The 13,581-nt window shown below is 33.7% G+C and overlaps 1 protein-coding gene and 1 pseudogene across 1 annotated transcript in view; both read right to left on the reverse strand.

Moving 5' to 3' along the window:
- Positions 1-922, reverse strand: part of COX10 (cytochrome c oxidase 10) — a 29,727-nt gene extending 28,805 nt beyond the window's left edge. The window contains exon 1 of the mRNA XM_010271666.3: positions 478-922. Coding sequence (XP_010269968.1) covers positions 478-833 — 356 coding nt within the window. The 5' untranslated portion in view covers positions 834-922. The remainder of the gene's footprint in view (positions 1-477) is intronic.
- An 11,610-nt stretch (positions 923-12,532) lies between these two features.
- LOC148790754 (large ribosomal subunit protein uL10z pseudogene) lies at positions 12,533-13,086 on the reverse strand (annotated as a pseudogene).
- Positions 13,087-13,581: the final 495 nt, after the last annotated feature.

Below are 13,581 nucleotides of genomic sequence, written 5' to 3' on the forward strand. Positions count from 1 at the left end.
ATCCACCAGCAGGAGGGAGGTTCCTCAGACATCACCCCCCGCCCTCCCAGAATTGTTAAGCGTTAAGATCATTTTGAAAGCTGTTCTATTGGAAACTCAGTGACTCCTGGGATTGAAGATGTCTTCGGAAACGAAACAGAAGTTGTTCTGTTTATCTGGCGCAATTGGCGCAGGCGAGAAGTAGATCAAATTGAGAAAAGTGCAGCATCTGCATATTGCACCCACCAGGAACCAAGCAAATAAATTCCTAATTCACCGTTCAGATGTTTGTATGGTAGTTACGCAAATGAAGTATGAACTTGCATATATTTGTCCTTTCAGTTTCCTCTTAAACTAAAAGGCATTTGTACAGATGGAGACACCAAAGAATGGAAATCAATTGGACTATATGTAAGCCTAAACCTATTAAATTCAATTAGTTAGATCTCACTGTGTTAAAAAGAAAATAAAAGTAGAACCAATTTGGTCAAATCTAACCTGAGCCTCGCTTTGGACAACTCCCAATAACACCGCCCGTAATGCCGAAAAGATTCAACGGCATCTCTAGCCTTCGACACGGATGCAGAGGCTAACGTCGACGGATTAATGACAGTCACCGGAGAGACGAATCGGAATGCTCTTTCTCCCTCAGGTTTCTCGAGCCCAGGCTTCAACGATTCAACTGATGAAGAAATTCCCGCGCTCGTTGAACAGAGATGGGTCGCAAAGACTCCTCTTTGGACGCCATGGGCTGCAGAACGAAGAGGGTTTGAGGAGGAGATGATGGAGTGGTTAGGGCTAGTGTTTGATAGGTAGAAGAGTTTGGAAGAGAAACTCGCTGAGTTTCTCAACATGGCTGTCACAGAAAAGTCAGAGGGTGAGGAGTCTCAGAGTCTCAGAGAGGAGGGAGGCATCGAGAGACGGAGAGAGCCAACAAAACACGTTCCGACTTCCGTGTGAGCTGTGAATTGTTAATTGTTGTCTTTCGGGACACGCCGGGTCTGACCTGGATACGGTCACGGGTCAGCTGAACCGAGCTCCCATTCTGCTTGCGACCTCCGCTAAACACGGACGGGCACCCGTTTGTTTTGTCCGGATCACCTTCCAACAAAACTCGTTACCAACATGATCTTACACTACACATTTTAAACATGACGGGTCCCACTTTTGTAGTGGATCCCGATCTTATGGTGCCATGTGCGGTGTTAGATGAAGTTGGGGTAGAGGATTGAAAGGTGTTTCGTTGGCAGAAAATCTGGGTTGCTATTATCTCGTCTTCGCGTTTTATTGGGCTGCTTAGGATTTTAGCTGTAACAATAAGTGTTCAGATCTGTTCCCTACAGCGCATCCCCGCCGTGTATTGGGCTGGGACTATGGGAAATGTTCCCAATACACGGCGGGGATGCGCTGTGGGACATTGTAGGGCGCAGATGTGAATTCCTATAATAATTATTGAATCAGAAATTCAATTAAGGGTGATCATTGGCTGGGCCTGATTCTGGGCGGCTGGCGTATAATTTTTATGTATAAAATATTAAATGTATAATATTTTATGTTTTATATGTATAAAATTTATTTTATATGTTATATATAACAAATGTAAGGGCATGTGCGCCTCGTGTCAATTGGATGGATTTGGTCCACCCCAATCCAGTCCAGTGTGAGTCCATTTATAAATGGACTGGACCCAATCCAGTCCAAATCCAATCCAATCCATTAAAATGTAAATGGATTGGATCAAACCGAATGAAATATCAAAAATTATATAAAAGCATTTTTAGCATTGAAAAAGCATTTTTGTAAAAGTACTTTCATAAAAATATTTTCATAGAAGTATTTCTACAAAAGCACTTTATTGAAAGTACTTCGAAAAAGTGCTTTTATAAACGTATTTTTGAAAAAATACTTCCATAGATTTATAAAAGTATTTTTGTAGAAGTGCTTTTATAAAAGTACTTTCGTAGAAGTGTTTTTATAAAAGTACTTTCATAGAAATGTTTTTATAAAAGTACCTTCGGAAAGTACTTCGGGCAAGTGCTTATGTAAAAGTACTTTTGTAAAAGCACTTTTCAAAAAGTACTTCCATAGACTTTTATAAAAGTATTTTTGTAGGTCTTTTGTAAAAGTACTTTCGTAGAAGTGTTTTTATAAAAGTACTTTTGTAAAAGTTTTTTCGTAAAAGTTCTTTCATAAAAGTGCTTCTATAAAAGTGCTTCATAAAAGTACTTACGTAAAAATTTTTTTGTAAAAGTGATTTCATATAAATGCTTTCGTGTAAAAGTGCTTTTATAAAAATATTTTTGTAAAAGTGCTTTCATAAAAGTACTTTCATAAAAGTGATTTTATGTTGTTTTCAGTTTTGATTGATTTCAAATTGGACAAGGGTTTGGCCTCATGATCGGATTATTGAAAATTTGGTTTAATTTTAATTCAAACCAATAAGAATATGGACCAATTTATTTTGGATTGGCCCAATCCAATAATTATAATTGACCGTCCAAATCCGATTTAATAAGGTTTGGACCGGATTGGATCCAAACCAAAACCAGTCAATTGACACCCCTATGTACCGAGGGTAAATATAAGTTTACATTATATAATGACAAGTGGTCTCAAGCATGGCTCAACCCCTTGTGTCAGGCTAGGCTAAGGATTCATGGCACACAGTCATGCCGCCCTGCATGAGGGCTCATATCAACATGGCCGAACCTAGTGGATCAGTGGCCTAGTGATAGTTACCAATGGTTATAGTCATTTTTAGGGGGTTAAATGCCAAAAAAAAAAAAACTCTTACAACTATAAAATAGCTACTTTGGAGGAGTATTTGTGTATTTTGCCAAAAACATGGTGCACAAAATGACTTAAATGCCCCCTAACAACTGTAAACAACTAGTTTAGGGGGCATTTTAAGTAAAGTGATAAATTCCCGTGAAAGCTTCTCTCTTTTTAGAACCTAATGATCAGGTGTGCATTCTTTGTGGTCAATCTGAAGAAACTAATGGTCACCTTTTTCTTAATTGCTCCTTTGCTCGAGCAATCTTATTTGGTAATCCTTGGAATCTTAACTTAATCATTACTTCTCCGCATTCTTGGACTACCTACTCTATAAATCTTTATTATCAAATTGCTAATAATCAACACTTCTTCCCTTGCAATGCTTTCTATAGTCAATAGATTTTTTCAAAATTCATCCCTGGAAAATCTATTGCACTCTCCCTCTCACAGTAATATATTAAATCCGTCTATCAATTGTACTACTGAAATAATCATTTTTATTGATGTAGGCAAAATTTCTTATTCTTCCTTTACTTTCGGCATTGTGATTTTAAATGCAAATCTTTAATGTTTTGAAAATTATCATACGACGAACATCTCATCCTTTTGCTATTGATTAAGCAAAACTCTTTGCTATCTTGCAATTCTTTTTGGAATTACAAGTTTGGAGGCAAAAAGAAATTTGCATTTGCTCTGATAATCTACAAGTTATACAGGCTCTGCACAAGGACTCTCCTCTACCTTGGTTCTGCCACTGGCTTTTGCTAAGAACCAAGAATTTAATTTCCTTGTTAAACCTCCATGTTGCTTTCAAATATGTAAACACAACTTTTAATATACCTGCTTACAAGGTATCCATATAGGCAAAATTTAATCCTTTGTCTTATTTTGAATATAATGACTATCGTGATGGGATACTAAGAGTTGAACAATTTGTACATATTTCTATGCTTTAAAATATATTTGGTTTATCTTTCAAAAAAAAAGTAAAGTGATAAATAACCTTTAATGATCAAGGTACAACTCCTAACAACAATAAATAGCTAGAGGACATTTTGGTTAGTTTAATCATTTTCAACCCTTATAAATACCCTAACTCTTACCCATTTTGATCACAACAACAATCAATCTCTCTCATGCTCTCATACTATCATATTCTTAATTTTTTATTTTTTATTTAAATTTCAATAAGAAAAAAGCTTGCAACTTTCTCAATTGTCTTAAGTTAATGACTTGAGTTTGGCAATTTGAGAGGCTTAAATGCTTTGCATTCAAGTTAAAATATCGAACTAGTGGACTAGACTCAAGAGGCAAACTTTGAAGTGTAATTACCATGTTAGTTGTTGTTTTATAAATTTTAGATTGTAATATTTATTAAAATAGTTAGTTTCTCTCAAACCCTTATTACACTCTACCTATGAATGATTAGGGGTGGATTTGAACCGAGCCGAGCCAAATACTTGGCTAGTTGAGCTCGGCTCACTAAAACTGTGTTAGGCTCGAGCTCGAGCTAGGCTCGATTCAAAGCTTGTAAGCTCGAGCTCGACTACAAGCTAAGTTTTTTTTTTCTAAAAAATAAAAAGTATACATATAAAATGTTTTTTATTTTACATATAAAAAATTAAAAATTAATTTTTATTATACATATTAAAAATAAAAAATATACATATAAAATAATTTTATTTTACATACAAAAAAATAAAAATTATAAAAATGATTTACTATTATACATAAAAAATAAAAAATATTATATATATATTTATATAGGTATATGTATATAATAAAATATTATTTTTTTATTATACTAAGGTTGCAAGCCTCAAGAGTCAAACTTCACTATGCTCGAGCTTGGCTCAAACCACACTCGGCTCGAAGCTCAGTTTAAACCGAGTCGAGCCGAGCTCAAATAGCTCGTAAGAAGCTCGGCTTGTGGCCACCCCTACTTATGATGAATCTCAAACACAATCACAATACAATAGCACTGATATTGGAATTAGTGCTAGTACTATTGAACTGTGCAACCAAGATGAGGCATTGAGGCTCGTCCTTATTATTGTTTTTGAGGCATCAAAGAAAAAACCAATAATTGTTATGAATATTTTACACTCAAAAAATTATCAAGAAAGGGATTAAGAGCAATATGCATTAAATGCAAAAGTGATTTTAGTTATCAAAATAATAGTGACATTGCCACTTAAAAAAACATATTCAACAAGCTCAAAATGAATTAACCCAAACACAAATTGGTTATGGGTTTGGATCATTTTCTAATTTCCATTATTCACAAGATAAAATGAGATAAGCATTATCTAGGTATACATGTTGAACAACCATTTATATTTGTCAAAGATACTAGATTTGAAAATTTTATACAAACATCAATTAATCACACATAGTTGGAAAGTTTATAGGAATACAACTACATTAAATATTGTAAAAGTTTTTGAACCATATAAACAAAATTTAATTTATACTTTGAAAATTTTTTCTTATAAATTTATTTTATACTTTAGATATTTGGTATTCTAGGTATAATATTTATTATATCTGTGCAACTACTCATTTTATTGATGATACGTGGGCTTTACTTAAAAGAATTTTAAGTTTTACAAAATTATAATGGTCATATACTAGTCTAGCTATTTCATCTGGTATTTTAAATACTATATGTAATAATGATCTAACCATAAGTATTTAAAATCTATGTTAAATCTTTTTTAGAATGAAAATTATTTTATATTAGATGTGAGAAAGTATTTCGCAACATGTTAAAAAATTTAAGCTATATTTGGCACTTCTTTCTATGCAGTCTTTCGACTGTTTACAAGTCGAGAAGACCGATTTTCAGTCTATTTCCATTTGGCGCACAAAAGATCTAGCCACCAAAAGCTGAAACGTCGAAAAGACGCAAAAAGCCCATTTTGGGCTGATTTTGGGAAGCTCCAAATGTAGCTTTTCGCATCTTTCATGGTTTATTCTTGTGCGGAAAGACGTGAAAAGATGAACGGAATGACACACATCTGCCAAACATGCTTCGGGCTGCTCAGATCTTCATGCAAAAGTTCAATGCGTCTTTTGACTATCGGAGCTACCAGAAGATCTTCCCAAAAAGACACGCCAAACGGACCCTTAAAAATTGCAATTTACATTAGATGTTCAAGTATAAGAATATAAGATTTTAAAAATTTATGTCATCAATATGGAAAAAAGTTATACAAATTTTCTATTAGATTCCTGCATATGTGGATTCCACATATGTTATGTTAGAAAGTACTATACGATATAGAAAAGTTATAACAAACTTTTATAATGAAAGAAAAGTTATGTTAGAAAGTACTATACGATATAGAAAAGTTATTAGATGTCCTGCATAGGTGGACTCCACATATGTTTAGCTAATTGAATAAATGTATCTTTACTGTTTTAAAATTGACTAATGCTACCCCTACTGTTTTTGATAATTGACTAACTCTACCCTTGTCGTTGACATCCGTTAATATTCCGTAAAAACCCATACACACATGACATCATGTGACGTTTAAAATTTTTTAAAACCCAATGCTACCCTTGTCCCCTTCCTCTCGACCCGACACACCCTTCCTCCTCCGAACTCTCTCTCTTCCCTTTATATGCCAGACACTCTACTCTATAATCTTCGGAGTGATTGTTGACTACGGCTTTCTAGGCTTTAGCATCCGAGAAAAGCAATCTGGGTTCCCCCTATTTTTAGCATCTTTTTTCAATTTTAATTTTTTAGCAACATTTGGGAAAAGCAATCTGGGAGAATCAGTGGGCTTTCGAGCGATATTGGGTCGTTGCAACTTGTTGTAGCGATAGAGAATAGAAGCAAAGTTGGATAGCTTGAGATCTCCTAGTAACTCTGATGCTAGAGCCCTAGTGAAGTCTACAATGGCCTCAGCGAAGTCTCCTAGTAACTTTGACAAAATCAAGGATTCAACCAGTTGAGATTTGGCGAGAGAGCAAGTTAGTGAAGGTGAGTTAGTGAAAAATGGGCTTAGGATGGACTCTTGAAGAGTAGAGTCCATTTGCTTTAACAGTCAAACCCTCTCCTTACTTAGGACTGCATTCTTTTCTTTAGATACCCTCAACTTTATTATAGATGACTCAAGCTGTTTCTCTGAATCTTTTGTTAAACAACTCAATTTCTACACAGGCTAGTCTCCTTTGTTCACCCATTGCACGAGTAGTAGATGCAGCAACCTTATCAGCTTTAGCAATATCAAATAGTTTCTCAGCTATCTCTTTTATCATGGAATCCCTTGTACGAAGATTCAGAGAACCTAGAAGGGAATAACCCAAAAAACCGCTTTGATTTAGGATTTGTAACCGATATGAAGCTCTGGAGGTACCTCATGCAATTGAGCCTTCTAGATGCCAGGTTAGGAGCTTCGCATGGCTGCCATGCCTGATTCTCTAGACCGTTGACTCCATAGTGAATAAATGGGTTGTTGGTTCTCTCTATCCACTCTGGTTTTTTTGTTTCTTATGATTTCAGAGTTGTTGACTTTTTAGGTAAATGTTTCCAAAGCACCGATGGCTTGAAGAAGACAATTGAAATGTATCAAACAGGACATCTTTATTGAATTAAAATTTTCCATTTTTAGTTTTTGCCTCACTCTTATGATTGGTTTAGTTATTATTTGTGCTCATGATCGGTTTCAGTTTATACTAATTTCTTGAGAGTTATAGATCTTCACCCTGGATTGTTGTTGGTAACGACTACTGTGAAGAAGGTGTGAAGAGTTCAGTTTATCGTTGTTGAAAGGAAACAAACAATGAAGAAGAAGAAGAAGAAGAAGGGAGAGGAATTAAGGGAAAAATTGGATTTTAAAAAAATTATAAAAATTATACATTACGTGTGTATAGGTTTTGACGGAACATTAACGGATGTTAACGGTAAGGGTAGAGCTAGTCAGTTGTTAGAAATAGTAGGGTGGTGCAACTTAAATAGTAAGGGTATAGTTAGTCAATTAGCTAAACCATAAGGGTAGTTTAAGAAATTTGCCCTTGATTTTTATTAGGGTATGGAAATTTGTATAAAATATTTTTTTACAAATATTTAAATATTGCACAAACATTTTTCTAGTATTTATTATCCAACTTCTTCTATTTTAATTACTAACTTAAATTTAATTATCAAGTGTTTTGCAAAGCATAGAATGAAGAATATTTTAAAAAATGTTATTGAAAAATAAAAATTAAATTTAAAAAATATTGGGAACATATTTCTCCTTTATATTGCTTAGTTGCAATATTAAATCCTAGTATCAAACTAGAAGGTGTAGAAATAATACTTAATTCATATAATGAAAATATACAAATAGATATATGTAAGAAAAAAGAAATTAAAACAAATATTATTTGAAATGAATAATATATACATATATGTATATTAAAAAATACTAGTTCAATGCCACATATTGAACCAAATAGTAAAAATAGTACCATATCTAGTAGACCTAAGATGTGGTATTTAATAAATAGAGGCATTGTTATCTCATCATCTTCTTCTATTTCAAGTTCATCTTTCAACGCACTTAGTTTTCATTTGAAAAATTATTTTTTAAGTTTATTCACATTTGAAAAAATAGATAATTTTGATATTTTAGCTTGGTGGAAAGCATAGCAATTATTGTCATGGCACATGATCTACTAAGCCCTCTAGTGTTCACAATAGCAACGAAATCTTGTTTTAGTGCAAGAAACAAGGTGTTGGATGATAGTTGAAACATTGGAGATATGCATTTGTTTAAAAGATTGGTTAGATATAGAAGATAACATTTTGTTCTTAAGCCTAGTTTTCTTTTGATAACATTTTTCAATATCATAACAAGATCATAGCTAATTGAGAAGTAGAGAAACTTTTGTTCTTAAGCCTTGCAAAAAAGATGACTTTCTAGGTTACCAAACTTTAGTTCTTAATTGAGCTATTAAATATTATTAATCAATTCTCATTTAAAGGGTGGTCAATAATTAAATGATAGTAATTATACACTTCTATTTTTCAGATAAAGGAAAACGATTTTTCTCTAATCATGAAGTGACAAATGTAGAGAAAACCCTTAAAAATGTAGCATTATGATGTAGTGAGTATGGACACAACTAGCATGTACTTGCAACGTAGGAGAACCATAACTACTCTTATGGAATGGTGGGGAAGGATTTCACATGCTGGTACATTTCCAAACACCTATTGTAAATCCAACCTGCAAAGTACTCAAAAATTTAGGCCCAACTCAAACATCTAGATAATACTGTTCTAGAAAGGTAATAGATAGTTAAAAACATTTTTCGTTGTGTAACTATGTATAAGAACAAATTAATTATGGATGTCTTTAACAACTTTATAGCTTACTTTAGATAACCATACAAAATCTTTAAACCAAGTCTCCTTTAAGTACTCCCCTAACAACAAGACCACCTCTGTCACTACACCGTGATAAAGAATGAATTAATAAATGATAATGTGGTACAACCAGAAAAAGGAAGTCCCACTCAAGCAAGTTAAGCACCTTTTTTCCTCAACTCCTAATACATAAAATTCAGACATGAATCAAGTATGATTTATATATGTGTATTCTTTATGAAAAAAATACCAAATTAGGCATATACTTTTTGTTTCTAGAAAGAAGGTAAGAGTGATGAATACTGGAAACTCCCCCTCCCCAACCTCCCAAGGTAGCAACAATTCATTATGAAATAACAACAAACTATCTAAAGACCAAGTTAAGAAATTCAATGGTTTAACTGATGCTATTGAGTATTGAAATTGGAAGCCACCTAGCTCAAGTGTATAAGCCTATGCCTCAGGCTCAAACCCAAGAATTTCCACAAGGAAGCAAAACCATGGCCATCTTGGTAGGAATAAACTTTCACCCACCACAGGATTAATTTGCCACTTCCAAATCATATGAATGTTCATGATACACTTGAAACCCTGATTTCTTAGCTTATCATGCTTAGCAAAGAGTTTGTTTCTATCTAGTCTTTTATTGCTTTGCTTTAATAAATATTTTCCTTGCAAAAAGCTACTTCTTTCTCTTGATTTATAATGCTTCAACTTAATTTCACTTGCTGAAATCAATAGATGGTGTCAAAAAATTATGAATTGTAGTCACAACACCCATAAGAAGTGATATGTTGCAAGTTTTTAATTTTACCATTATACCAAGCAATGTCCCTTACTAATAGAACTAACAAGAGAATAATAAAGAAAGTTCAGAACAAACCCAAGAATTACAAATAAAAAAAAGATTCCCTTTCCATACATTGAATAAAAAAGTAAAGGTTTTATATTTGAAAACATGAATATTTATCACCATTAATATATGATTATTTTAATACAAAAAGTTGAGATGCATCTAGGGAGGGCAATTTTCTCCATTTCCTCGATCCCCATGGGGATCTACCCCAAATAGGGCAGGGATGGGGATGATTTTCCCCCCGCGGGGACGGGGATGGGGAGAGCACCCCCTGCCCAGTGGGATCCCCACTAATATATATGTATATGTTATATATGTATATATATGTACACATACATCTATATATTAATATTTTTAAAAATATGGTTGAATATGTTTGAATACTTTCTAATAGGATTATAAATTTTAATTATTTTATTCTTATTTTTAAATAAAATAAAAAATAAAAACAAAATGGTTAACATTATAAAAAATCACGGGGAATGGGGATTCCTGCGGGGATGGGGATGGGGAGAGGCTCCCCGTCCTCGCCCTGCCCCATTACCATTCCTAGATGCATCAAATGGATGTAAAACATGGCCTCTTCCTATTTGAATGAGCTAGATCTCTAGAGTTCCTATGAATATCACAAATTAGAACTTGGCCAAGACATAATATATCAATTATTTTGATAGAGAGTGGCTAATTGTAATACCATTAGGCAAGCAATATACTCCAACATAATATATCAATTATTCTGATAGAGTGATTAAGACCAATTCTAGATGTTTTCTATCCAATGCTCTGTCCAATACTCCAACAAAAATAATTTAAGTTACAAACATAAAATATAAACTCAAAATTTTCCATCCATTGAAGACCTATCAAATTATTTTGAGATGTTTAGGACTTACTAATAATAATAGTGGTAGCATCAATTTGGAGTTATAAACCAGAAAATGCACAACTATGATTATCATAGACTTGTAGTAATTGAACAGAGATAGTGATGGCCATAATGATATAGTCAAAAGTCTTACAACGAAGAGAACACGTGTAGAAGATGTGGCATTTCACAATAAATTGGCAAGAGGAAGCCAAACAAGAATCTAGGCTTGTATTGGTTTTGAAACACTGACATCACCAAAACTAAAAAATCAAGTGAAATCTACGATGTCAAACAAGCCTTCAACAAATAAAGAAAGGGAAGGAAGAAACTAAAATTTTAATTTGAATTTTCCATCTTTCAAAATTAACAGAAGTTACTTTGTCAAAGAAGCTGAAACCCATATCTTCGTCAGAGTCCTCTATTGACCCTAATGCTGCAACTTGGGCCGGGTTGGCCTGAACCCAACCCAAAAAAGTTGGGCTCGGTTGGGTCAGGTTGATGTTCGGGTTAGGGTTAGGGTTGAAAATCATGAACTCAACTTCACTTTAGATTGGGTTATGGTTGACCCCTTAGGCAACCCGATCCAACCCAAACCCGACTCTATAGCACATGTCATATATAAATATATGTTATATGTAACATATAACATACATTGAATTGTTTAGATGCATGATACTTGTATAGCCCCCACCACATTGTATCATGTATTTCTTTTAAGATAATCACTTCACTTAATCCTAATCAGAAGACAAAAACCTTAATAACATTATTTTATGCTTTTTGAAAATTTTATTCTTTATCTCCTCTATGTTGTTTGCCCTCCATAAAAGATCTATCATAACTCATAACTCATAATAAACTATAGTCATTTCTAACACTTGTTTTTCTGAAATTTGTACCAAAATAACAAAAAAAAGTCAACAAATGAATACTAATGAAAAATAGGATTAATATATCTAGCAAAAGCTGAGTTAAGATCTAAAATCGAGAAATTCTATGAAGTTCCAAGGGATGGGAAGAAGGTTGGGTTGGGCCCAACCCAAGCCCAAACCAACCCGAAATTGACTTTGGGTTGGATTGGGTTAGCGTTGAAGGAATTTAGTTAGGGTTGGGTTGGTCGTAGGGGTGAGCATTATTCGGTTAAAACCGAAATATCGAATCGGAAATTTCAGTTTCGATTTTTAGGAATTTCGGTTTTCGGTTTTGGTTTTCAAATTTAGAAATTCAGTTAACTAAAAAAACCAAATTAACTAAAATTTATTATATAATATGTAATATATAATATATAATATATAACACTTAATGTACAATATGCTATATCTATATATTAATATATTATATATAATGTATTATAATGAAATTCAAATTCATAATATATAATATTATATATATTAATTAAATTCGTTTTTTAACCAAAATAACCGAAAACCGAACTGAAAATTTTGGTTTGGTTATTTTTGCTTTGGTTCGATTTTCATTTTTTTATTTTGGTTTATTCGGTTCGTTTTTTAACTGAATAAAGTGAATGATCACCCCTAGTTGGTCAGGTTGAAGGTTGGGTTGGGTTAGGGTTAGGGTTGGGGGTTTAGAACTTAGGGTTGGGCCCTAGTTGACTCCTCTTTCAAGGAGATGAAGCAGTAGTACCAGCCTCAACTGCAAACTTTGAAGGTTCCTTTTAAGTATTCTTTCACTTATTTTGCTCAGAAACATTTCTGTGAGCATTAATAAACATGTGTGGTGCTGCTACAAGGTTTTGAGTATGAAACTGCCAGTGTCAATGCCACCATAGATACTTCTGATACAATCTTTTCCATGAGGTTTGTGAGATCTAGATCCAGCACTACTTCTTGACTAAAAATAGACCCATTGCCATATACAAACAAAATGTTTAATCCACAAGAGAATGTTCTGATCCCTAACTTTTTCAAAAGAGCTGCCTCGGGAGATCCAACTTGTCTCCTTTCTTTACTAGCACAACAAGTGTGACAACCTCAATAGTACCTTTGTTAATCTTGGTGGGAAGGTTGAGAACCTAGAAGAAGGAAATCTGACATGAGTCCAAAAATTCTTGTTGCTGGTCTTCTCGGTATGAAGCCAAACTGACCTCTTCATCATGGTATTCTTTCCCATAAAGACAATGGAATCACCACGAAATCCCTTACAAATGTACATATCAAGAAGTTGGCAGAGCTTTTGATTGTATGAGGTCTTCTTGTCAGTCTTCGAAGGCTTAAGCGCCATTGCACAATCTTTTGAGTTTTAGACTTAGTTTGGAAGTACTACAAATGCAAGATGTAGAGTGCAAAACCTTATATTTTGTATTATATTCTATGTATTTGCACTGTACATATTTGTATTTGTACTCTTCCCAAACTGAGCCTTAGAGACAAATAGAAGAAAAACCCTAGAATTGATGGAGGAGGACCAAGACGATACTAGAGCTCACCAACACATACGAACAAAAAGGGATATAAAAAATCTAGAATAACAACCAAAAGAGAAAATAGAAAAAAAATTTAGAATAGGGAAATAAAAAAGCAAAGTTCAAAGAAGACACAAACCTGAGAATTGTATTTGAGCCGTAGGTGGACTTCAACATTGAAAATGAAATAATCTCCCAAGGAAGCCCTAGATTTTTCAATCAATGGTGTTGGGAGGGAGAAGGAGAGAGGTGAAAGAGTTTTGGAGACGAATAGTGGTGGTATGTATTTATTTTTATATTTATAAATAAAATAT

This window comes from Nelumbo nucifera, chromosome 6 (assembly GCF_055504915.1).
Source record: "Nelumbo nucifera cultivar China Antique chromosome 6, China Antique-T2T, whole genome shotgun sequence".
Classification (NCBI taxonomy): Eukaryota; Viridiplantae; Streptophyta; class Magnoliopsida; order Proteales; family Nelumbonaceae; genus Nelumbo; species Nelumbo nucifera.